Source organism: Ranitomeya variabilis, chromosome 5 (genome assembly GCF_051348905.1).
Source record: "Ranitomeya variabilis isolate aRanVar5 chromosome 5, aRanVar5.hap1, whole genome shotgun sequence".
Taxonomy (NCBI): domain Eukaryota; kingdom Metazoa; phylum Chordata; class Amphibia; order Anura; family Dendrobatidae; genus Ranitomeya; species Ranitomeya variabilis.
In genome coordinates this window covers 104,159,536-104,185,081 of record NC_135236.1, presented here as the reverse complement: position 1 = coordinate 104,185,081, position 25,546 = coordinate 104,159,536, and the positions used below count along the sequence as shown (strand labels likewise).

At 40.7% G+C, this 25,546-nt stretch overlaps 1 protein-coding gene across 1 annotated transcript in view; it reads right to left on the bottom strand.

Moving 5' to 3' along the window:
* Positions 1-2,440: 2,440 nt before the first annotated feature.
* The window catches only part of TGFA (transforming growth factor alpha), an 83,362-nt gene continuing 60,256 nt past the window's right edge, over positions 2,441-25,546 (bottom strand). The window contains exons 3-6 of the mRNA XM_077263079.1: positions 17,959-18,076; positions 15,790-15,939; positions 14,367-14,491; positions 2,441-7,929 (exon numbers count right to left, since the gene is read on the bottom strand). Coding sequence (XP_077119194.1) covers positions 7,922-7,929; positions 14,367-14,491; positions 15,790-15,939; positions 17,959-18,076 — 401 coding nt within the window. The 3' untranslated portion in view covers positions 2,441-7,921. The remainder of the gene's footprint in view (positions 7,930-14,366; positions 14,492-15,789; positions 15,940-17,958; positions 18,077-25,546) is intronic.

The following is a 25,546-nucleotide window of genomic DNA, read 5'->3' as shown; positions in this document are numbered from 1 at the left end:
GGGGATGCATTATACTCTATGGGGGGCTGGATTACACTCTCTAGGGGATGCACTATACTCTATGGAGCTGCATTATACTCTATGAGGCTGAATTATACTCTTTGGGGCCACATTATACTCTATGGGGGCAGCATTTAACTCTATGGGGGCAGCATTAAACTCTATGAGGCTGCATTATACTCTATGGGGGTTGCATTATACTCGATGAGGCTGCATTATACTCTGTTGGGCTGCATTATACTCTATGTACTGTATGGGGCTGCATTAAACTCTATGGGGGCTGAATTATACTATATGGAGTTGCATTATACTCTATGAGGCTACATTAAACTCTATGGGGCTGCCTTATACTCTATGGGGCTGTATTACACTCTATAAGACTGCATTATACTCAATGGGGGCAGTATTATACTCAATGGGGGCTGCATTGTACTTTATAGGGACTGAATTAGACTCTATGGGGGCTGCATTATACTCTACAGAGGCTGCATTATACTCTATGGGGCTGCATTATACTCTATCAAAGACTATTGGGAGTGCATTATACTATATGGAGGGCTATAGGATGCATTATTCTATATTGAGGACTATGGGAAGTGTATTATGCTACATGGGGGACTATGGGGAGTGTATTATACTATATAGAGGTCTATGGTGAGTGTATTATATTATATGCAGGACTATGGAGCATATTATCCTATGTAGGGGATTATGAGGCAGATTATACTATATGGAAGACTACGGTGTGTGCATTATACTATATGAAGGACTATGTGGGCTGCATTATACTGTATGGAGAACTATGGGATGCATTATACTATATATAAGACTATTGTGCGCATTATACTATCTGGAGGGCCATAGGATGCATTATTCTTTATTGAGGACGATGGGAAGTGTATTATGCTACATGGAGGACTATGGGGAGTGTATTATACTATATGGAGGTCTATTGGCAGTGTATTATACTATATGTAGGAATATGGGGCACATTATCCTATGTAGAGGACTGTGGGGCAGATTACACTATATGGAGGACTATGGGGTGTGCATTATCCTATATGAAGGACTATGGGATGCTTTATACAATGTGGACGACTATGGGGATCATAATGCTGCCTATTCATCGAGTGATTGGATTGTTTATGCCGGAACAGAAATCATTCTTCTCAACAGCACATCACCCAGTGAAAACTACAAATACGCTGCTGATACCATGATACTGTATGGGGACAGATTGATCTACTAATTATTGTTCTGTGTCCACCATTCTTCCTCGGTCGGTGTAAGGCTATGTGCACACGTTCAGGAATGTCTGCAGAATTTTCCTGAACAAAACCGGACTATTTCTGCAGGAAATCCGCTTGCATTTTTTTCAAGTTTTTATTGCGTTTTTGCACGTTTTTTTGCGGATTTTTCACATTTTTTTCTGCAGCTTCCCAATGTAATAATATAGCAGCAAAAACACAAAAAATACGCAAAATTAATTAATATGCTGCGCTTTTTTACCACGATGCGTTTTTTTTCGAGGAAAGAAACGCAGTATGTGCACAAAAATTGCAGAATGCATTAAAATGATGGGATGCTTAATGCAAGCCTTTTTTCAGCAGAAGACGGCCGAAAAAATGCGAAAAAAAACCACGATAAATCCTGAACGTGTGCACATAGCCTAAAGGAAACAAAAGTCGAACAACTTCAATATTGTTAATCACGCTCGTTTGGTGGTCTCAACTCAGCGCATGTAAATATAGCCTAAATGTTTCTGTGTGATAGTCTAATATGTTAGCATTTAGGGCCCCACTTTGTCTAAAATGGGCCCTGACAATACCCATTTTCAATTAAAAAGAACCATCAACCACAAATGAGTACAAAAATGATGTTTAATATCCAAGGGTTTTCTTTTAAATAACTAATATCCAGCCAATCACACAAAATTGCAATTAATTTAGAATACAAATAAATTAAGTTTTAAATATTACCTTCTCTTTCAGTGCAAGATATACATTATAGTTACAATTTCTACAAAGTGACTGAGAGTAGAAAAGAGCCGTGGAAAACATTTAACATCGGTCGGTATTAAAGCTTTTTCATAACACAAGTTGCAGGTCATAGCAGTACATTAATAACCAGGATCAAGGCTCGTCATCAAATTTTAAAGTACGGTACCGGCGCAAAAATAAAAAATATAGGAAAAAATAAAGACTTGTTACCTAGACATTATGGAGGCAGGTATGGCCTAAGTTTTCACATTTGATGCCTTTAGAGTTGGTATATAGGACATTTTATGAGATATATCAGAGTTCCAGATAGTTTTCTGCCACAACCCTTTATCTAATTATCAGCGTCATGGCAGAATGGCCTGTCGTGCTCCCTTTGGCTACCAGCAGCCAGGGCACATGTCCCACCAACCCCCGTAGCCCACCCCGGATGTATTTTGGCATTGTTTTTTTTCACTATTTCTAACCTTAATATGCTTATTAATTTGCTCCAAAGGTGAAGATATTACACAGATGGAGAAAACAATCCCGCCAATAAATGTGAATGCAACGATTCATTGGAAAATCCAATCACAGCCATTTGCCCAATTGTTGGATACTCATACAGTTGTAGCAGTAAAGATTGCTACGGAGAACAGATTTCAAGCAGATCCAGGTAATTCAAGATATACGTTAAGTCAATACTTAATAGAAGATTATGTAATTTCTTCTCCCATTGCTTTTAAGTAAAAGTATAAAGCAAGCGGCCTCCTTCCCGCGATTGGGTAAGTATCAAACACTATAAACAACACAGCATAATCAATTAGCAAATTATGGTTAATAAATAAAGAGGATCTGCCATAAATTGTCACTAAATAAACCACATACATTATTAAATAGAACTCTTACAGCTGATGAGGCTGGTGTACTTACTTTGAAAATTCATCTTGGAAAGGCTGTACAATCTTTAATGAAAGTTTATATCTTTGCCCACCTATCGCTGACGGCTTCTCAGCGTCCCTCCTCCCCTCCGCTGCTGAGAACTCACAATGCTCAGTACAGACTGCAGCTGTCAGCGAGGCTGGGTGGGCAAAAATGGAATCCACTTAGACTCTTGAGGTATTTCATTCTAAAACCGGATTCATAAAATGCTCCTGCCAGGATTATACAGCCGCCCTAACATAGATTTTTGAAAGTGAGTACACCAGTCTTATTAGGTCTAGGAGGTCCATTAAGTAACGTAGGGAGGTGGTAATGTGAAATGTGGCGACAGATCTGCCCCACAGTTCACTGGATGTTATAAATTTTCATGAACAGCAAATAGTAAATCTAATGAAGGGAAAACGCAGATGATGCTAGCGGATGTAGAAGTTGTATAGTGTAAGAATCCATAAAAGACAAAATATATATATATATACTAGATTGTGGCCCGATTCTAACGCATCAGGTATTCTAGAATATGCATGTCCCCGTAGTATATGGACAATGATGATTCCGACTGTGCCCGTCGCTGATTGGTCGAGGCAACCTTTTTGACATCATCGTCGCCATGGCAACCATTATGACATCTACGTCGATACTGTGCCCGTCGCTGATTGGTCGAGGCCTGGCAGCCTCGACCAATCAGAGACGCGGGATTTCCATTATGACATCATCGTCGCCAGGCGGCCTCGACCAATCAGCGAATGAATAAACGGGACAGACAGACAGACAGACAGAAAAACCCTTAGACAATTATATATATAGATATATATATATACCTCCAAATTTTTCACAAGTGTCCTTAAACTGCCCCCCTCTAATGAACTGTGACCTAAAATATAGTAATAAAGAAATAAGTAATAAATAACAGTATTGCTATCCATTTCTAACGGGTGAATTAAAGGGAATCTGTCAGCAGGTTTTTGTTATATAATCCGAGAGTTGTTATATAACCCCGCCCACACCGCTGTATTTTGAAGTTTCAATAAAACCATTTTTTTTTTATCAGCATGAGATGATCACTAGAAGTCTGGGTGTTTCATGCCTTCTGGTCCCATAATGACCCCACTATTAGTAACTTTCTGCCAATATACAGTGTACACAGAAAGCTGCCAATCAGTGGTGTGGGCGAGGTTATACAAGGCTCAGCATTTAGAGCTCTGCTAGATCTGTAGCAGAGAAAACAGGGATTGTATCACAACTGCTGCATCCAGTATACTAAGTGACACATTGCTGGAATCAGGGTCTCTGCCCCTACATCATGCTGCTGTCAGATTAGATAGCAAAAACCTGTTGACAGATTCCCTTTAAATAGTGGGTGATTTTTATTCAGACGGTCTCGCTGCTTTCACCGCTTGCGATGTAATGTTTTTTCTTTGCTGTGGTGTTACCACTTGACCCCTTTTACTATCTACCTATAATACAGTACTTTACGCTGCAATAAACAAAGATTTGGCTGGAAAGAAACAACTAACGTACATTTTTTTCTACCCGATATAACAAAGATTAGTGCAATTAAAACTATATGGTAGCGGAGTTATTTGTACTGAATGGAAAGTTCACAACCTAATTGCATTGGGTTCAGGCTTCCACTTCAAAGTTACACTTTGTAACCCAATGTTTTATTTATCTTTTTGATTTCCTCATGTATAAGCTTTATACCTAAACTATAGCAACCTTGATTCACACCTATCAGTCTATGATTCCTAATGATTGAGGCAATCTCGGCTGCATGGTTGGTCAACAATAAATCTGGCATTTCAGCACCATGATACCGTGAGATCACCAATCCTGGCATTGTTCTTGTCCTATGCTGGCCATACAATGGCAATGGTTGGATTGATGCATGGAGGAGCACCGGACACTACTGGTGGTGAGTACTCAACTGAGTACACAAGATTGGACCTAGTTCAGACGTCCGTGTTTCGTGTACGAGTGCTACCTGTGGTTTTCGCGGATGGCATTCATAGTCTATGGGGCCATTCACATGTCCGTGATTTTTCTTGAACTACAGAAAATCGCGGTGATATATCCAATTTTGATCAGAGGGTCAGAGCTAAATCTGCCATGGAAATCTATGGGGCCGTGAAAAAATTACATTACATACATAGGAGAATCTGTATCTTTATTTTTCTCCGCGAACAAGAAAAATGGTCAACACTCGGACCACACTCTAATCAATGTCCGATCAACGTAATCGGTTCGTTTTTCTCGTACAAGAGAAAAACGTACGTCAGATTGGGGCCTCAAGAGTATGAAGAATTGAGAGAAAATGCATAAAATTACCCACAAAAAGCCTAAACATGTCACCCAATCCGGTACCACGAGATCCAGAAAGAAAGGGTGTACTTTAGAGCACCTCGAAGACAGGACTTGTATTGGACATGATGGATCTCGAAATTGTTTTTTGTCACCAAAGGGGAAGATTTTGGTCATAAACCGTAATGGGTTAGGTATGTAAAGTAATGTACGTCAAAGAGGGAAAAATAAGCGTAATGATTAGACGCTGTCATAAATAATGAAAGCAAAAATCTCATTTTTTTTTGTATATGTGCAATTAAAATAAGTACCGTAAATCTAGAAAAAAAAAAGGGGAACATTGCGATTTTAAATTGTGGCTCTGTCCTATTTAATGTCTGTGACTGATTTCACAACCTTCCAGTACCCAATAAGGTGAACCAAGCACCTTTAAAAAGATCTATCATTTTTCTTAAAGGGAATCTGTCACTTGACTCTTGCTGCTCAAACCATAGGCGACATGAATCAGAGTGTCTCCAAAATGCTGCCGCGTTTCAAAGAAAATATAATTTAATGAGTTTCTCCCCGTCTTACTCCAGGGGGTCGACAGGCCTTTCCTTATATACAAGCATGGGAGAGACCTGGCAATCAACTAAAGTGGTGTGGGGAGAAGCCATCTGGTGGCCACGCTGGACTAGTCATGTTTATTCCTATGGTTCCCGGCTCTTCAAACGATATTTTCTCTGAAACACTGGAGAAAACAATACATGACTGCAATTCCATAGCCAGGCTCTGATTCATGGTGACTGTGGTTTCTGATGCATGAATCGATTGATAGGTTCCCTATAAAGTATGTGAAATATGAAAGTTTTTGTAAAATTTATTGTATATCCTTTGGATATGGCTTTGTACAATTTTTGCATAATCCATTGTAGAATTTAGATGGGTATAATACATGAGCCGTGATTCATCAAAGTGCTTTCGCCAAAAATCCGGGGTAAAACACTTTGATAAGTCACAAATTTATTTTGACTTTTGGCAAAATACCCCAGCACGTCTAATTCATGACGGGCTGTAGCGTACCATACGCCAGAAATCCTACTCCAGTTCTTGAATTGAGTAAGATTTGTGGTGATGCGCACATGCCACTTTTCAGATGCGTTTGATTCATTAAGAGGCATGCGGCTTGAACAAAAATCTTGTTGAATCGGGGCCATACATTTTTTAAAACAACTTTCACCCAAAAATTGTTAAGAGCTAACATGAATAGGTTTCATGTATGTATGTTCACCTCATCAACTAGTATTTTCTGTGTTACCCTGCCTGTCTAGTCTCCCACAGCACAAAAAAGTTATCATTTCGCAGTTACACCCCCTTTGGTGTTGATCTAATAACCCTCTTAATAAACATTTATTGTAAAAGGAGGTATAAAAAAGAAGAGGGAGCTTTGGCATTGTGGGTCCTATAGAGGGCAAAAAAGCCTAAATAATTGCTTCCTAAAATGGGTAATTTTTGGACAACAGACTTCCCCTAAGCTGGAAGAAAGCTATATGTACCATCTGACTGCTCAACACATGCTAAAACCTGCTTTACAGCAATGAATATGACTTGTAGGTATCTCATCTCCTTGAATCCTCAGGTAAGAGCTGAACTAAGGAATGTAGACCAGCTGTTTTTATATGTCTCCAGACACAGGATTGCGAGATCGAAACCCTAATCTCATAGTGACTCACTTTCCCATCACTGTCTACAGTGGAAACCAATAATTAGGACACCAAGGTAATTCTTCCTGCCATACATGCTCTTCCAGGGTACAGAAAAAATTAGGTAATGAAAAATTCAAGAACTGAATAAGGAAGGGTCCGTTGGATCAATACCCAAACCATTCAGTGTGTAGCGTCGATGAACGATGAATGGGTTGTACTACTCGTGACTCATTAATAAATATGCTGAAAAAACATCTAAATTTGATAGTAACGTTTTTTGGGCAAACACACGCCCTTAAGTTGGCTAAAATAGGCCATAGACAAATAGTAAAGTTTGGGTGTTTATGTAGGTCTTCTCATGAGTTTTGCTGGACTAAAGATAATAGACTAACGGAGATTAATTCTAATGCACTGTATAGGTAATTTCTTTTTTAAATATACAAAAGTTGGAAGATGTCAACATATTGATGAAAATGAATTTTTTTTCCCATGGATATCACCAAGCTGTCCCTAGATATACATCTATGAATATACTGAAATTCCAGCAGCATGGTATATAAGCGAATGGTCCATTAGAAGGACCTGTTTCAGAGTGTCAAAATGATTTTAAAAAAAATATCTATCAATGCCTTACCAACAAACGGGCCCAAAAACTCATTGACTTACACACTGAAGACCCATCTGACAGTATAAGAATTAAAATATTAGTCTGGCTCATAGTAGATGCCTTTGTAACAAAACATGTTCCGCACTTGTAGTGTCAGTCTTTATTATGCTGATCTACTCCGTGATCCCCATAGAGTACTTGGAGTCCTAATATATTTCCAGTGTGAATTGTCCTTCTCCATTCACCACTGCTTCACATTACTCAAGGCACGTTGGGTACAGTTCCCATGTCCTTGCATCATGGACCCCAGCATGTGTCCTGTTAAGAATATGTGTCCCAGCTGTAGTTAGAGCAAGATGGGTGAGAAGGTTTCTCCATAGATGGGGAATGCCCTTGTTTTCTGCAGATCCTTCTCAGACCACTGTAAAGCAATAGAGAAAATACAAAAATGAGAAGTCTTCATATGAAAGAGTATTTAGGCAATTAGAAAGAAAACTTATCAGGATAGCAAACACTTGCATTTGCCTGGAGAAGGCACAGAATGAAGGTTATCCATATATGACCAGAAGATGATCACTATTTGGGATACTGACATTTATTTTGACCTTCATGCTGCCACCTATCCAAGAAAACACTACAGTAGCTTCCTGGATAAATGTCAAACTCAAGACACCTCGTCACTAAGAATTCAACTGAAGCTGAGAAACTCTACAAGGTGACCATGTGATCTGTATATTTAGAGATCGGTTAAGGGAACATTTTAGCAAATGGACTCAGTCTATAGCCATATTCTTCACCTTAACGTATTTTCAGATTGGTTGGTGTTGGATAGTGTCATGAGTAGGATCACTTCATACTTGCCATATGATCTTAGAAAATTCCCCATTATTGCTAAACGTAGTACTACAGGTAATGAGCGTTATCCTACCATCATGAATTTTAATTTCATGTCTTGAAATAAAACTTTGAAGATTTTATTCAGTTGACGACATTCAGAATTTTTTCTTCATACGACAGGTAATGGTATGAAGAATCATTTTTATGTAATTCCAAATAGAGGCTGGACCGACATGTGCCTGGGATGATTTTTGAGCAGGGGGTTAGACAAGATGACCCAGGAGGTCCCATCAAACTCTACCATTCTAAGATTCTAATTGTAAAAAACCCCATAAAATATATGCAGATATCACACAATCCCAACACAATAATTTGTTAATGAACGCATCCACTCATGCCAGTTGCTGTCTCAAGTGAGCTTCACAATTCAATGTCCCTATGGACTACTGTAGGCTCATTGTGCTTGAATCCAAATTAATCCATGAAAATATTTCTGAACTAAGAGAATATACTCCATGCAGGCATCAGAGCAACATAAAAGCTCAAAGTAGTTTTTGGCTTAGTTGGTCTGAAACTCAAGACCCTAGTGCTACATACAAATCTTCATTCCTAAGCAATAAACCACCATACTGCCCTTAATTATTGGGACCATCATCCTTATGGAAAGATAATATATACAACCTTAAGGTTCTTTAATATCTATATATATAATCGTCTACAGGGCACTTCTGTCTGTTTGTCTGTCACGGAAATCCCGCGTCGCTGATTGGTCACCGATGGGCACAGTCTGGCTGCAAATTCCCCCCTTACAACTCTCTGTCAGTGCGCCCTCCAGTCAGCGCTCACACAGGGTTAATGGCTGCATTACACCGCATTATGCCACTGTGTAACGCAGTCCGTTAACGCTGCTATTAACCCTGTATGACCAACTTTTTACTATTGATGCTGCCTATGCCGCATCAATAGTAAAAAGATCTAATGTTAAAAATAATAAACAAAATAAAAAATCATTATATTCTCATCTTCCATCGCCTTTCCCGCTGCTCCTCGCGATGCTCCTGTCCATGCATTGCGTTCTCGCGAGATGATGACGTAGCGGTCTCGCAAGACCACTACATCATCATCTCATGAGACCGCAATGCATTCTTGGGACTGGAGCGTCACGAGGAGCATCGGTAAACACCTGGGCTGGATCCAGGGGCTGACAGAAGGTGAGTATATAACTATTTTCTATTTTAATTATTTTTTTTAACAGGGATATGGAGCCCACATTGCTATATACTATTTGGGCTGTGTCAGATACTACGTGGGCTGTGTTATATACAGCATGGGCTGTGTTATATACTGCGTGGGCTGTGTTATATACTACGTCTCTGTGCTATATACTACGTGGCTGTGGTATATATTACGTGGCTGGGCAATATACTACATCGCTGTGCTCTATACTACGTGGCCTGTTATATACTGCATGGGCTGTGTTATATACTATGTCTCTGTGCTATATACTACGTGGCTGTGCTATATACTATGTGGCTATGCAATATATTATGTGGCTGTGCAATATATTACGTGGCTGTGCAATATATTACGTGGCTGGGCAATATACTATGTGTCTGTGCTATAAACTACGGGCGCTGTGCTATATACTACGTGGCTGGGTAATATACTACGTGGGCTGTGCTATATACTACGGGGGCTGTGTTATATACTATGTGGGCTGTGTTATATACTACGTGGGCTGTATGCTACTTGGCTGTGCTATATTTCTCTGCTGTATCTGTGCATCAAGAATCGTGGTATGTGTTAAAGAGGGGGGCCCACAGAGACTCTTTCGCCTGGGGCCCTCAAAAACCTGGAGCAGGCCCTGGATTCACTGATTGTTCGCAGCCAGGCGTGACCAATCAGAGACAGGCGCAGTCCGGCCGCGAATTGGCACGGAATTTGAACCACGCTTCGCTAATTGGTCGCGCCCGGCCGGCTGAATCCTGTGTATAAATTGCATTATTCTGAAAACTTCATAAATAAACTACATACATATTCTAGAATACCCGATGCGTTAGAATCGGGCCACTATCTAGTGGATTAATAGTTGGCTAAAGAAATGTTTGTAAGTGCGCTTGTTCCCTAAAATTATCGATGTAAACATACCTCGATCAACTGACAAATGGTCAGAATGCTTTTTTTGTTGGCTGATCGGATAGTTTTTGCAGTCTAAAAATTATCGTCACAACACATCATCTCGTGTAAACAGGAAAAGTCATGCTGGCAGAATACAAATGGTATGGGGACAGATTATTATTATTAATAATTGTTTTATCTCCATACAGTTTGTATAAGCCTATGTGAACAAGCTTTAAAGAGGACCTGTCACCGGGTCAAAAGTGGTCAGTGTTTGCTCTTCTTTTATTCGCACTGCTCAATGGAGTATGCAGTTTTTAGTCTTTTAAATTTGCCAGAGATATGGGCCTTTTTATTTACTAAACAAGAAAAAATTTTAATACCATGCACATATTTATAAACTTTGCCCATCTTTGGAATCAGCAAAAAAATGTTGCTACAAAATTTTATGACGATGATGGTGATGATGCATAGCTGAAAGCTACGAAGTAAGTGATCATTAGAAGTTACCCCAGAAGTATAGGAGGCTGTCTAATATCATTATCTTTAACCTTACCCCTTGTCTCCCTTGTCTACTTTCTACCCCATAACTAGGAACTCTTCTATATGGCTTGTGAACATGACCAATTATCTCGGACAACTGCTATCTGTGGTTTTCAGGCTAGCACTCATACCTATGATATTCTACTATATAGGGCTGTGAATAAGTGGTCCACAAAAAAAACAAACTTGGAGACATGACCTATTTTGATCCAAGAGTTGGATAAAAAATCACCAATGCAAGTCTATGGGTCTGTAATTGGTCCAATTTTCCCAGAGTGACTGAATGGAAAAGTTGGAGAACCAGGACAAACTGATGCCACTCTGGCCAGAGTCTTATCAGAATATATGGTCCATTTTTCCTGGGTGAGGAGAAGATGGTCGTGTGAACATGTTCTTTAGTTTATTTGATAAAGCTACAATACCTAAATATCTGCTGTGAAATGGGCATCATTGCATAGAATAAATGAGTTGAGTAACCTTTCTGTCTTTGCTCATTTTATAGAAAGTGGAAACAGGATGTTCTATAAGATGAAACTTGGAAACCAGAGGTTTTAGGTTTAGGGGTTGAAAAGGGCAGTTCAGACCATAAATCTGTGGCCTTCTGCCAAATGCAATTTAAAATCAGTGCGCAGCGGTGCTGAAAGGTTTCAGTATCCACAGTGTTGCTGCGTTAAACTGTCGACGTGAGGACAACGCGGCCATTGTGCGGTTGAGTAAGCCGGGGACGTGCACAGAGTCACTTTGTCTCCTATGGAAACATGTGGAGAGATGGAAAGACTCCTCACCCATATGAGGTTCTGCTGTAAACTCAAAGTAGGGCTTGAGCATGTTTTCCTGCTCTTGACATCAGCCAAGTCACACCTGTTGTTTTCCAATGTTAAAGGAATGGATAAATGGAAGATTATTACATGGTTCTCAAGCTGGCCACCATGAAAGGCTCCTGAGTCAGAAGCACATCAAAGGCAATTCACAAAGCTGCAAATACTGATGTGGATGTTAATAAGAATAATAGCTTCATAATTAGGTGGTTATTATAATCCGTATCAACCATGTAAGTATCTGCTTCCAATTTCCGAATGGTTGTCGGAAACCACAAAATGTGTCTAACAAGATGTTCACCTCAATCTTCTTGATTGCCAGTTCCTCCCTAAGGCCAGATATAGGCATCACACAGACTTAAAGGGGTGCTCCAGGACTAGAATAGTGCCTAACCTGTCAATTGGTGGTGTGTGAAATTGTTGCTACAATAATGCTGAGCTGCAATATCAGACACAACCCATGGGCAGACAGTTGCTATTTTTTTTGTAATCGTGAACAGCCATTTTAACTTATATTAACCCCTTGGTAGAATTGTTCACGTTTGTATCCATTAGTACTAGAGTTGAGCAAAAAGACTCCCAAGACTCTGGGCCAAGGACCACACTGGTGGTCTGTGGCCATCAGACCAGAGCTCTATGAACCTTGACTGACCGGACATGGCTTGATTTTATTGTTGGGGGTCACACACACATGCCTCCACTGTTTATGAAAACAGGAGCTGTGAATGTTGGTAGGTAGAAGGAAGTTTGTAGGGCTAAGGTCTGGCAACCACATTGGTGGACAATCAATCTGTCTGTTGGACGGACCAGGGTCCGGCAATATTTTTCCTCAACTCTAATTAATACTAGTTTATGGACCATTTCATTAACAGACGTAGTGAAAATTGGCAATTTTTCAATAGACTGAGTTTATTTAAATAAACATTTGATGGGTTTCCAAAAAAGAATTACATTTTCATGGTCTAACTTCAAGGTCTTGTCTATTGGTCAGAGGTCCCTAACTCTTAAGGTACCGCCACACTCAGCGACGCTGCAGCGATATAGACAAAGAGCCGATCGTTGCAGCGTCACTGTTTAGGTCGCTGGGGAGCTGTCACACAGACAGGTCTCTCCAGCGACCAACAATCAGGGAAACGACTTCGGCATCGTTGAAACTGTTTTCAACGATGCCGAAGTCCCCCTGCAGCACCCGGGTAACCAGGGTAAACATCGGGTTACTAAGTGCAGGGCCGCGCTTAGTGACCCGATATTTACCCTGGTTACCATTGTAAAAGAAAAAATAAAAAAAACAGCGGGTGATCAGCGACGAAATAAAGTTCTGGACTTCTAGCTCCGACCAGCGATATCACAGCGGGATCCAGATCGCTGCTGCATGTCAAACACAACGAGATCGCTATCCAGGATGCTGCAACGTCACGGATCGTCGTCCTCGCTGCAAAGTCGCTTAGTGTGAAGGTACCTTTAGTAGGTCTAATACAATAGATGTTGTTGAACCACCGTGAGTATTAATGGAATGAAAAAAACCTATTAAAGATATGACCTATTGATTTGACGCTTGTCTTAAGGTCAAAAGTCAGTGAACGAGCAATCGCAGTAATAGGAGCTCGTATGCTCTTTCCAAATATCTGCTGATTTAAATAGGCCACCAATCATCCCAATCAATGGGCAAAAAGGCTATTCGTTGGGTGATTGGATTTTTATGCATGCATAAAAATCATTTTTAGCCGCACAGAATGCTGACAAAATGTGCTATATATTTATAGGGACAGCACAATATTACCAATATCAGCTAGTCAGCAATCATTCTGTCATCATTACTCCTTGGCCTGTGGAAATAAATGATGTTGGTCTTGTATAAAGTCGATAAGTACTCGTTGGCCTGAAATAGGCAACTATTAACGTTGTGCCAGGTAACTGATGTTCACCCTAGTCTTACTTTTTTGTAATGGCATGGCATCTTTGGTACCACTGGTGCACAACCAAATATGGAGATGCCAATAGCCAGGGACACCCGTGGACCCAGACAAAAGAGGGCGCCAATGCAGAAACAGTATATGGGCTATTTACAGTCCAATACTGTGTCTATGACAGAAGCTTCTTGCTACTTTGGAGGTAGAAGTGGACCCGCTTATCTTCTGGGCCCCTGTGGTCCCAGACATAATGATATGTCTGCCTATGGATAGGGACCATGAGGCAGGGGGCATGAGAGCCAACTAACACTTCAACTGCTCAATGCTGGGCAGATCAGTGACTTGCCGATGCATCTAGGTCTACCTATAGATACTTGTGGTTGAGTATTATGTAAGAGTTATGGATACAGGCCAGAGATCACACATACTCCCTTCACACTCATCTCCTAAGCAGGTGTGATGTCCATTTACTTAAGCCTCCGTGTAATTAATGCTCACTCATCTTCTGACAGGGTGTCAAGCTTTAAATGCAATGACATCAGATTTGTAATTTGTACACTAACACTTATGACATTAGTTTAGTTAAGAGGCATAAAATATTCATCGCCCTCTGCCTCATTCTCACGTCATACCTGATGCACGGTCACCTGTCTCTGACTTGCAGCAGGAAGCTCCCCCTTTGTAGAGTCCATCTGGTTTCTCTTGCCGACACATCACTGATCGACACCACTCGCGGTGCTTTTTCCAGCTGCAACAACTGTAACACAAGTGTGCGGGATGGTGATTATTGCTTTCCTTCATTGCCATTAAAGGTTATTAGTATTTTAGTGGGACTTCATCCAGAGTCAATATAAAAATCACTAATGTTGTAAGTTTTAAGTTCTACTTGGCTTACAGATGACCCTTCCTCAGTCACCTCTGTGTTTTTGGGGAGGAGGTAACAAACCTTGGTACAATTAGCGCAGATGCATACTTTGCCTGTAAGGGTTCCTTCACACAACCGTATTTTCGATCTAATTGTTGTGCATGAAAAGAACGGACATCACTCGGACCATTGTTATTCAAAGAGGCAGTGCAGATGGGCGATTTTTTTCACTGACCAAATCTGCATGCAGAGAAAATGGCAGTGGGCACTAGTTTCTTCTATAAATCGGATGAGACTCACATATTGAAGACTATGGGCGCGTAAAGCATCCGATTTTTACAGATACATTGCAATTCTGTAGCATAGGAAACTGAAAATGGTTCTGTGAAAAATCCGATTGTATACGGACTACACACAGGTGGCAACTAAATAAAGAATCATCTCACTTTTCTGGATGAAATATTTTTATATGATCGTGCAAACCTACCCTTAGACTGAGACTGAGATTAGCCTTTCTTAAGAATACAACACTTTTGATGCTGGAGGTGCACAAGTAGTGCCCTAACTCCAAACCAATGTTAAGAAGGAATTTCATTCATTGTAGAGCAATCCAAACAAAAATCATGTTTTGGTCTAACTATATGACTTTATTCAGATTAAGAGATCATTTAAGACCATGTCAAGAAACAAAAACAATATAGCACTGTCGAAAGGCAGACTGTTGTTGGAGAAAGGCGATGATTCCAGGGATTCCATTGCTGTAGCTTTAATACAATTAGTGTTTTATCAGCAGGAGATTATCACTAAAGGACTAGTTATTACGTGCAGGCCAGTCCAGCTAATCTGTGTATCAGCATCACCACTGATTGGCTGCTTGTTGTATAATGTACACAGTAATCTGCCAATCAGTAGTGTGGGCGGGGTTATACACAGCTCAGCAATGTGACCAACGATACATCTACAGCAGAGAAATCAAGAATTCTATTAAAACTACACCAAGCAGTTCATTAAGTGATACATTGCAGAAATCAGGCTCTCTACCCCATATCAGATTACATGACAAAAAACTGCCGACAGATTCCCATTAAGAAAAAAAAATTGCCCCAAAGGTGGACATCCCCTTCAACAATATCTCTATGGTCTCTCAAAAAAGAAAATTTGCATCAAGGATAAGGAATTGTCCTACTTACTGCATTAATATACAGCCGGTAATAAGGAGACCTGTGCATATCACTGCTACCGCCACTAGTGCTGTGATGGTGTTTTTCTTCTGACTTGCAGCCACAACTGCCAGGAGGTCGGCGTGCTCACAGCGTTTGCCGGCAAAGCCTGGAAGACATCTGGAAGACAAGACAGGGAAGCAACGTCAACTGCGATCAAAATACCTAACTATCTTGTCTCTGTAATGGAAGCTTCTACGCACTGCAATTCAGACTTTATTCCAGATATGTTACACATCTTGCAGCTTAGATGCAGAATTTTTATATCATATTTATTCTACAACATTATTAGATATCCCCATTGAAAGTGTGTAAATAAGATCTTTTTCTCCATTGAACTATTTATTCTGCTCTCTGAAAATTTTAAGAGCGAGAGCCAACCGGGTAAAAGTGTCAATCAGATAAATGACGTAAAACTACGCATAACGTTATCAGATCCGGTCTTTCCCAGTTATTCCATGAATGGCGAGGAAATCAAAGGTTATCTGTTTCATACTTATATCTAGAGGAGCGTAGATGAGGCAGCAGGTCTGAAGTCCATATTACCTAGCTACAGCGAAAAACTCCTATGACCTTGTACACTGTCCATATTTCATGAAGTTTGGTAGCAACAGGAGACTATACTGGGCAAGCAAGCCCTTGTCTAATGGCTCACCATAGGACATGGCTTTGTTTGCAAACTTTTGTAGAAACTTTCTAAAAAGTTATTTTAATGTACATATACTGTATATGTGAAGGCAAATTAAACCCTCCACCCCCGCCATGTAATTTCATGTTACTTTTCTGACTTTCAATGTATTGCATGACTTATTTGGACTGATCCTAAAGGACTATGAGCCTTAGAACTAAAAAGCAGGTAGGTTGTGGACTACCTGCCTGTTGTGCGCAGCGCCGATATCTGCCAGCACAGAAGGGTCACATACCACCGACGATTCAGTGGCTTCCGCTGACATCACGTCGACAGAGCAACAGCTCCTCTTCCGCTCTGCTCTGTTGACAACGTGTGACTGCCACTATCATGCTGATTGATAGTCAGCTTCCTGCTGCCTAACTGCAGGGAGATGGCAGTCAACAACCATGACATCAACAGTCACATTCCATCGACAGGGCAGCCAGGAAAACGAAGAGCTGCTGTATTGACATGGAGCAGCTGAATTGCTGAGCCATCGCAGGGTAGAACAAGCAGGTAGTTTCCTCTGTTCACAACTATCTGCCTTTTAGTTTTTAGGCCCATAGTAAAAAAATAAAGGAGACCCAGAAAACTCCTTTAAATTATGTTCTATATTATGAACCAAAGTTTCAATTATAATTCTACTGGTTATAATAGAAAAAAGTCAGCAATCTTGTCAACTAACAGTTCCCTAACAATAATGTAGAAGGCACATTCAGGAGGTAGAGTAGGGCGTGGGCTACTGTAAAGGGGTACTTCACGAAAGATGACAAGTACATGTCCACATTGTGCAGAGACTGAGCCCTTCAAATGGTTTTCTGGACCTTTACAATTAAAGAATGGAATAAACTTCAATACTTGGCAGTGGTCACTAAGCCTTGTACAGGGCTGTGGTGTATGTTGCTTGTAGCCAGCTGCTGTCAGAGCAGATCTTATATTGGTGACCTATCCAACAGATAAGTCATCAATTGTAAAGTCATGGACAACCCTTTTAATCAAAGTGAATATTGAGCACAGCTCTGGATGTAACTCAGGAATCAGGATCAGAACAGGATCAGTAATACAATGCATCTGTCAATTTGTTCAACTTTTTGTAGCTACTGTCTGTAAGCTCTATATATAAACTGTAAAAATGTGTAGAAAGGTGAACATATCCTTGTTACTGCTAACCCTGAAACAAGGTCACGTAGACTAGTTTAATCCACTGACAAAATTCTGAAATTTGCACTCGGATTTGCCTTGGTTGCACATATCTCCTTCAATACAGCAACATTTTCCATGCCTTGCAGTGAAAATATTTAATTTAAAAAGTTTTATTAACATGAGAAAAAAAAACTCACTGAGAAACTTCTATGAAAACATGAACTCTAGTATATGAACAACTGCATTGATACTGAGGTTTCCAATGTAAATATTCTTCAATAAATCCAACATATCCCTCATACAAGGCAGCGAGGACGGTAACTTACACACAGGCTGGTTCTTCTTCTTGCACTAGATACCTACAAGTTCCATGGAAGCAGAAATTAATGTGGGCATCTGGACAATCCAGAAAGTGAGACCTCACGGCCGCTGCAACTGGAGGATCTGCGAAAGATAAAAGCACATGATAATGGAGTGATGATTGCGGATACACTGTACACATACTATAATGTTAGGTCTTTAACAGTTTGTGTTGTTGCTAAATGTTTTGTATGCAGGATTATGGCAGGTATTTAAAAGACTTTTGGACACACATTATGCCTTATATTTTAGGGTACTGAACTCATCACATCAGGCAGACAATCCCTACAGCTTCGTATGATCATACTCTCTCTTAAGGCCCCGATACACATTAGAGTAATGTCAGCCGAACCCACCGATAACGACAGGTTAGTCCGACAGTCTAATTTGTATGGAGGCACCAGCGGACTGATGGTGGAGGAAGATGTTGGTCACAAATGTTCGATTTTGGACTACTGATCACATTGTTCTTTCGAAGCTAAGCCGCCCACCAACGTGTCATTTAGTGGGTCATGACTCTGACAGGATGTTTCTGCCTCCTTCCTGGTCAGGTCAGGGTTAATTCTAGTCCACCTCTCTTTGGTGCTGGGGCGGCTATTTAATGTTGGTAGTTCCTGGGTTTGGAGTCGGTGATACTTCCGTATACTCGTTTTGTGGTTGCTGACCCAGGTTACTTGTCCGTAATCGTTGTGCCTCAGTGCATGTGAGCTTTTGCTGTGTATGACTCGGTTTGTTCCCTGACTCTTGCCTCTGTATCCTGCATTGTACTGCCCTGTCTTTCCTGGTTATCTGACCCCTTGGTTCGTCTCGGTTTACTCTGTATCTCATCCCTAAGTACCATGCTCTCGTCTGGTTTTTGACCCTCGGCTCTCCTTTGACTATGTTTACGTTCTGTGCCCTGTACTCCGCTCTACGAGCTGCATTCCCTGACCGCACGCGGGGTGACTCTGCCCCCTTGTTATCACGTGACTTTTTAGCTCCAGGTCCTGTGCTCACTGTTTAGTCTCAGATCCTTGCGTGCTTCGTGCCTTGCTCCTCCACTCCCTGTGTGCATGCCCGTGCCCTCTGATAGCGCCCCCTAGGCTGCGCCAGTGACACCATCAGTGTCATTGCACAGTGGCTTTCCAGTAGAGAACACAGGAGCGACACAATTGTCTCTCATTATTTGATTTGTAACGATCACCATATACATAATATAATCACCAGCTGTCATCTATCTCCCTCCCCCATCCATAATATTCATGTCTGGCTCACAAGAGAAAACCTTTTCGAAAATCCCAATGCTCATTAATATAACAATCATCACAATTAGAACTGAACATACATTTTAGTTTAATCCAATGACGCAATTCAGAGTCTCACTTCATATTTCACATAAGAAATACATAGAAAAACATTGTGTAATAGTAAAAGCCCCACAGAGCTGTGCTGTAACCATGAAACAAGGATAAACTGTGACTCAGAACTGTTGTACGTCACACGAGTACCATATACTGTATGTAAAATGTCCTGTAAAAACATCCATAGGTTTTGTGATGGGTGAGGTCATCAGTTACAACTGTAGTTATGTCATGCCTGTAAAACTTCAGCTTTGAATTGAATGTAAAATGCAGAACTGGAAGTGAAGATATAACACCCATCAGAGGAAAGCATAAGCTACTATAACTGCCTGATGTAAAATGAGAGGGCACAAAAGAATAACAGAAATACATCCATACACTTTGCGACTGGTGATGTGATCAGTTACATTTGTAGTTATGTCATTCCTGCTCATATTTCTGTACAGCTGCTACACAGATGCCTCCACCCTGTGCCAGCCATTGCGCTAGTTGTCCATCACCGTACATCTTCTCCATCTCTATCTATTACCCTACCTGTTCAATCTATTCTGTCAATCGCCTAAGACCAACGTTCTCCATGATCTAAACTTCCCACAACTGTCTCCAAGTCTTTCTAGTGCTGCACCAGTTCTCTAGAATCTACCACCCCAGACAAACCAAATGATTCCTGAAGTACACAGTTTTAAGCCTACCATAAGAACACATTTCTGTAGACTGGCCTATCACATCACTTCACTAATATAACTCTTCCCTGTTCTATTTTCCTACATTTTCCTCAAAGTCTGGTCCTTTCTATCATCTGTTTCTCACACACTCCATGGACTCAATGGAACTTTGTATCTGGACATATACAGAATAGATAATGGTCGATGATTGGTTCATGTAGCTTTACGCGAATAACTTTACTTATTTTCAAAATGCCTAGACAATATGTACTTTTCATTTTTTGTGTCACCCTTACTTTCTGATAGATTGTTACCTCTTGTCATCATGTTCGCACTACTACTTTTTTAACCTCCTTTGGCTCAATTTCGAGCCATGCCAAGTTTATGGATGAATGATTTGTAGGAAGGCCGATCTTGTGCAGCCTATATAGAACCACCAGGGTCTTTGCCACTGTTTTCTTGATAGTATGAAGCCAACGGGTTGCTGATCTTCCTTTTCACCTTGTTCCTTCTATTCTTCCAAACATAATGTCCTTCTCCAGTGATTGCTCTCTTTGTATGATGTGTCCAAAATAGGCAATTCGTAGCTTGGTGATCCTTGCTTTGAGTGACATGTCTGGCTTGATTTGTTCCAATTCCTATTATTCCTGACTACTTATTATGATATAATTATAACAAATCATTGCGATAGAAACTTTCAGAAAATTTAGTTTTGCTTTTTTTTTCTCCCAATGTTGCTAATATGGTACTAAAATACGAAAATCTCAGGGTTCCTGTTACATACTTTCTTTACAGCGTGATAAGTGAGGGTCCAGCATAAATAGGTGTTGTGGTCCTGTTCACCATCTGTAGAAATAAATACTGCCTAAAGTACTGTTTCCCCTGATGCCCTATTTTGAGCAAAGTACCTTATATTAAACCCATGCACCTGATAAGAGCCTTCCAATCCTTTTGATCCAGTGGAAGGTAAACAGATATGGGGCTGCTATATGAAGTCAACAAATACCAGGTCAAAGTCTGATTTTTTTCCTTTTATTGGAAGTTTTACATAATTGTGAAATCTAAGACCTAATCCGTGGACTCAGGGATAAAAACAATGAATTAGTATCCTGCAGCCACATTGCTTACTATGCATACACTATGCAAAGATACAGTTTGGCCACATACAGTTGTGTTCAAAAGTTTACGTATCCCTGCAGAATTTTAGCTTTCTTTGCCTTTTTTCAGAGAACATGAATGATAGCACCAAAACTTTTTCTCCACTCATGGTTAGTGGTTGGGTGAAGCCATTTATTGTCAAACTACTGTGTTTTCTCTTTTTAAATCATAATGACAACCCAAAATATGGAAATGACCCTGATCAAAAGTTCACATACCCTGGTGATTTTGGCCTGATAACATGCACAGAAGTTGACTCAAATGGGTTTGAATGGCAACTAAAGGTAACATTCTCACCTGTGACCTGTTTACTTGTAATCAGTATGTGCATAAAAGCTGCAAGAGATTCTGAGATCCAGTCAGACTCTTGCATCTTTCATCCAGCCACTGATGTTTCTGGATTGTAAGTCATGGGGAAAGCAAAAGAATTGTCAACGGATCTACGGGAAAAGGTAGTTGAACTGTATAAAACAGAAAAAGGATACAAAAAGATATCCAAGGAATTGATAATGCCAGTCAGCTGCGTTCAAACTGTGATTAGCAAATGGAAAATCAGGGGCTCTGTAACAACAAAACCACAATCAGGTAGACCAACAAAAATGTCATCCACAACTGCAAGTAAAATTGTTTGGGATACAAATAAAAACCCACAAATTACATCAGCTGAAATACAGGAATTTGACAACTAGCGGTGTGGCTGTTTCAAGATGCGCAATAAGGAGGCACTTGAAGAAAAATGGGCTGCATGGTCGAGTCACCAGAAGAAAGCCATTACTGCGCAAATGCCACAATGTATCTCACCTACAATACACAAAACAGCAAAGAGACAAGCCTCAAAACTTCTGGAACAAGGTAAATTGGAGTGATGAGACCAAAATTTAACTTTTGGCTACAACCATAAATGTTACATTTGGATAGAGACAGGTAGTGTGCGAACACTGTTGCTTAGATCCGAGGTACTGGTGAAGTGGGATGGCAATCCCCGTAATAGAGTAATGTTTAATCACTGGACACTCTAAATAAATGCTTGTAAAGACTTTATTATACAGATGCAGCAATAACACAATTCATGAATAAGGAATTGGTGCAAGGATAGAGAAAATGTTGAGGCGACAAGAACATAACGTTGGCAAAGTTCACTGAACGGTGTAAAGGATAGGACCTACCCAGGACCCAGGTGTCCTTTTGCAAGCAGGATATCCTTTACACCATTCATTGAACTTTGCCAACAGTGACTATATGAATAAGACCTTATGAGGGTCGAAACGTTATGTTCTTGTCGCCTGAACATTTTCTCTATCCCTGCACCAATTCCTTATTCTTGAATTGTGTTATCGCTGCATCCACACCTGTATAATAAAGTGCGCGGTGATTGAACATTACTACATTTGGAGAGAGGTCAACAAGGCCTATGACGAAAGGAACACCATTCCTACTGTAAAGCACGGAGGTGGATCGCTGCTATTTTGGGGATGTGTGAGCTACAAAGGCACAGGAAACTTGGTCAAAGTTGAAGGAAAGATGAATGCAGCATGTTATTAGCAAATACTGAATGCAAATTTGCACTCATCAGCCCAGATGCTGCGCATGGGACTTACTTGGATGTTCCAACATGACAACGATGCAAAACACAAGGCCAAGTCAACCTGCCATTGGCTACAGCAGAACAAAGCGAATGTTCTGGAGTTGCGATCTCAGTCAGCTGCCCTTAATATCATTGAGCCACTCTGTGGAGATCTTAAGTGCGCAGTTCATGCTAGACAGCTCAGGAATTTACAGGAACTGGAGGCTTTATGCCAAGAAGAGTGGTCAGCTTTACCATCTGAGAAAATAAAGTACCTCATCCACAATTACCACAAAAGACTTCAAGCTGTCATTGATGTTAGAGGGGGCAATACATGGCATTAAGAAATGGGGTATGTGAACTTTTGATCAGGGTCCTTTGGATGTTTTGGGTTGTCATTATGATTTAAAAAGAGAAAACACAGTAGTTTGACAATAAATGGCTTCACCCAACCCCTAACCATGAGTGGAGCAAAAAGTTTTGGTGTTATCATTTATATTCTCTGACAAAAGACCAAGAAAGCAAAAATTCTGCCGGGGTAGGTAAGCTTTTGAGCACAACTGTATATCATGGAGCCAACCCATACAAATGCAATGAGAATTGAAGCTCACCCCAGGGTGGGCAGTAGTGGTGGTGATGAGTAGTGGTGTAACTTGAATCTTGTGACTCCGATGCAAAATCTTCAACAGGGCCCCAAACTATCATGGGTAAAGGTAATCTGTCACCAGGTTTTTGATACCCCATCTGAGAGCAGCCTAATGTTAGGGCAAAAACACTGATTACATTGATTTGTCACTTACTGAGCTGCTTGTCGTTTTGATAAAATCACAGGTTTCTCTGCTGCAGATATAGCAGTTCTCTGAATGCTGATCTCTGTGTAACCCCAACCACACCACTGATTGGCAGCTTTCTGTGTACACTTAACATAGGCAGAAAGCTGCCAATAAGTGGTGAAGATGGGGTTATACAAAGTTCATGAATATGGAGTGCTACATGGCAGCAGGTTTACTAGTCCTCTAGTAATAACCTCCCACTGATAAATCTGTGATTTTATCAAAACTACAACACGCAGCCCAGTAAGTGACATATTGCTGAAATTAGGGTTTGTGTCTCTACATTATGCTACTCTCATATTGAAAAACAAAACTGGTGACAGATATCCTTTAATAGAATTGGTTTTCTCATATAAGCCAAGTAGACTTTTGGCCCTCATAATGCTTAAGGGCCCAGGTGCGACTACACCTTTGCACCCACTATAGTTACAGGCTAGACCTTAATCCTCAGTTCATGTATTCTCTATGAACCCTCTCTGGCCTCCCCTACTTAAAGGGGTTTTGTCCCCTTTCAGGAGACCTTGGTCCCGAAGTGCAGCTTGGTATAAAAAAACAAACCATATTTTACTCACTATCCCACGGTCCACCTCTGAGTCTCCGCTGCTGTGTTTAGCATTGGCGGCCATCACCTGAAAGTGTGGATCCAATCACTATGCTCAGTGGCTCTGCGCGTGTATAAGGCTCATTGATTGGCTGTCGCTCTATTAACGTGAGATTAACACCACAGCCAATGGCAGCCACCAGGAGCATCGCCGGAGACTCAGTAGTGGACCGAGAGTCAGTGATTAAAGTGAGCAATGTGCAGTTTTTTTTTAACACTGAAATGTGCCTGAGTTATACTAAAGATAGCAAATACTTAAAGCACATCAGTCCAATGCACATAAGAAGGCATTAGAATTATAAATGCCACAGATTTTAAACAGATACATAAAAACAGATTTTATTTTGGGGCACAGGAGCACCCGTCTATGGAGTGGGTAGACAGGTGTGATGCCATTTAGTAACACAGGGATGGTACCCCATATTTAAAATTCAAATAGGCCCCCTTTGTTCAGTGCTAATGTCTCATTAAAAACTGTATATAATGCAAATTGTATACTTCTTCTGATTATGATTTTGTCAAAAGAAACAGAGGAGATGATTAGTTTCCCTTGGAACATACATATGTCATAGGGGTGACCTGATGCTTAGCGATACAAGTCAGTCCATGAAGTCCTATAGGTTGATATTAGCAGGGAGGTAATGATCCCCCATTACGAGTCAGCTGCTCTTACCGAGCAACAGTCACATCAATTAGAGATCAGTCTCTCGACCATAATCCGCGTACTTATAAATCAGCCGTCAGCCATTAGGAAAATCTTTCCAACAGACCAGAAGGACTGTGACTACTCGCTTAATGAAGGCATGATCTAGGAAGGACCTCGAGACATCGGCTGTCATTTCTGTAATTTGATGGGTTAACTTGCAGTACCTGCAGCCTTCTTGGCCTCACTTTGTGGTTATAATGGAATTCGCTAAACAGCTTAGAAATTCCCTGGGTGAGGGGAGCTGACAAATAAGTAATCGTTTATAAGCGCAGGGAGAAACCAGGTCATTCCACAATGATACTACTTGTTTTCTCAAGAATACGGGGTCAGTGTCACCTAGCACTCAGTCAAAGCTGTTATCACTTTAGGCGCATTCACACTGGATGATTATTGTGAATGAGAATTCCTCGGGACACTCGTTTCCCGATCAGCCACTGCAAACAGGCTAACAATCACCCGACAAATGAGCAAAATGCTCATTCGTCAAACAAAACTATTTTTAAGCTTGATTAAACAATAATCATTCTCGGCAGCATTTTGACGTGTGGAAACAGGACACGTGCTGCCAAGAAGTATAGCAGCCTATGTATACAGAATGATCAATGATTTATCATTCTGATAGCCCATGCTATTAAATGACCAATATGGGATAAATATTGGTAACTTGGGCGAAGGTGGGAGACATTT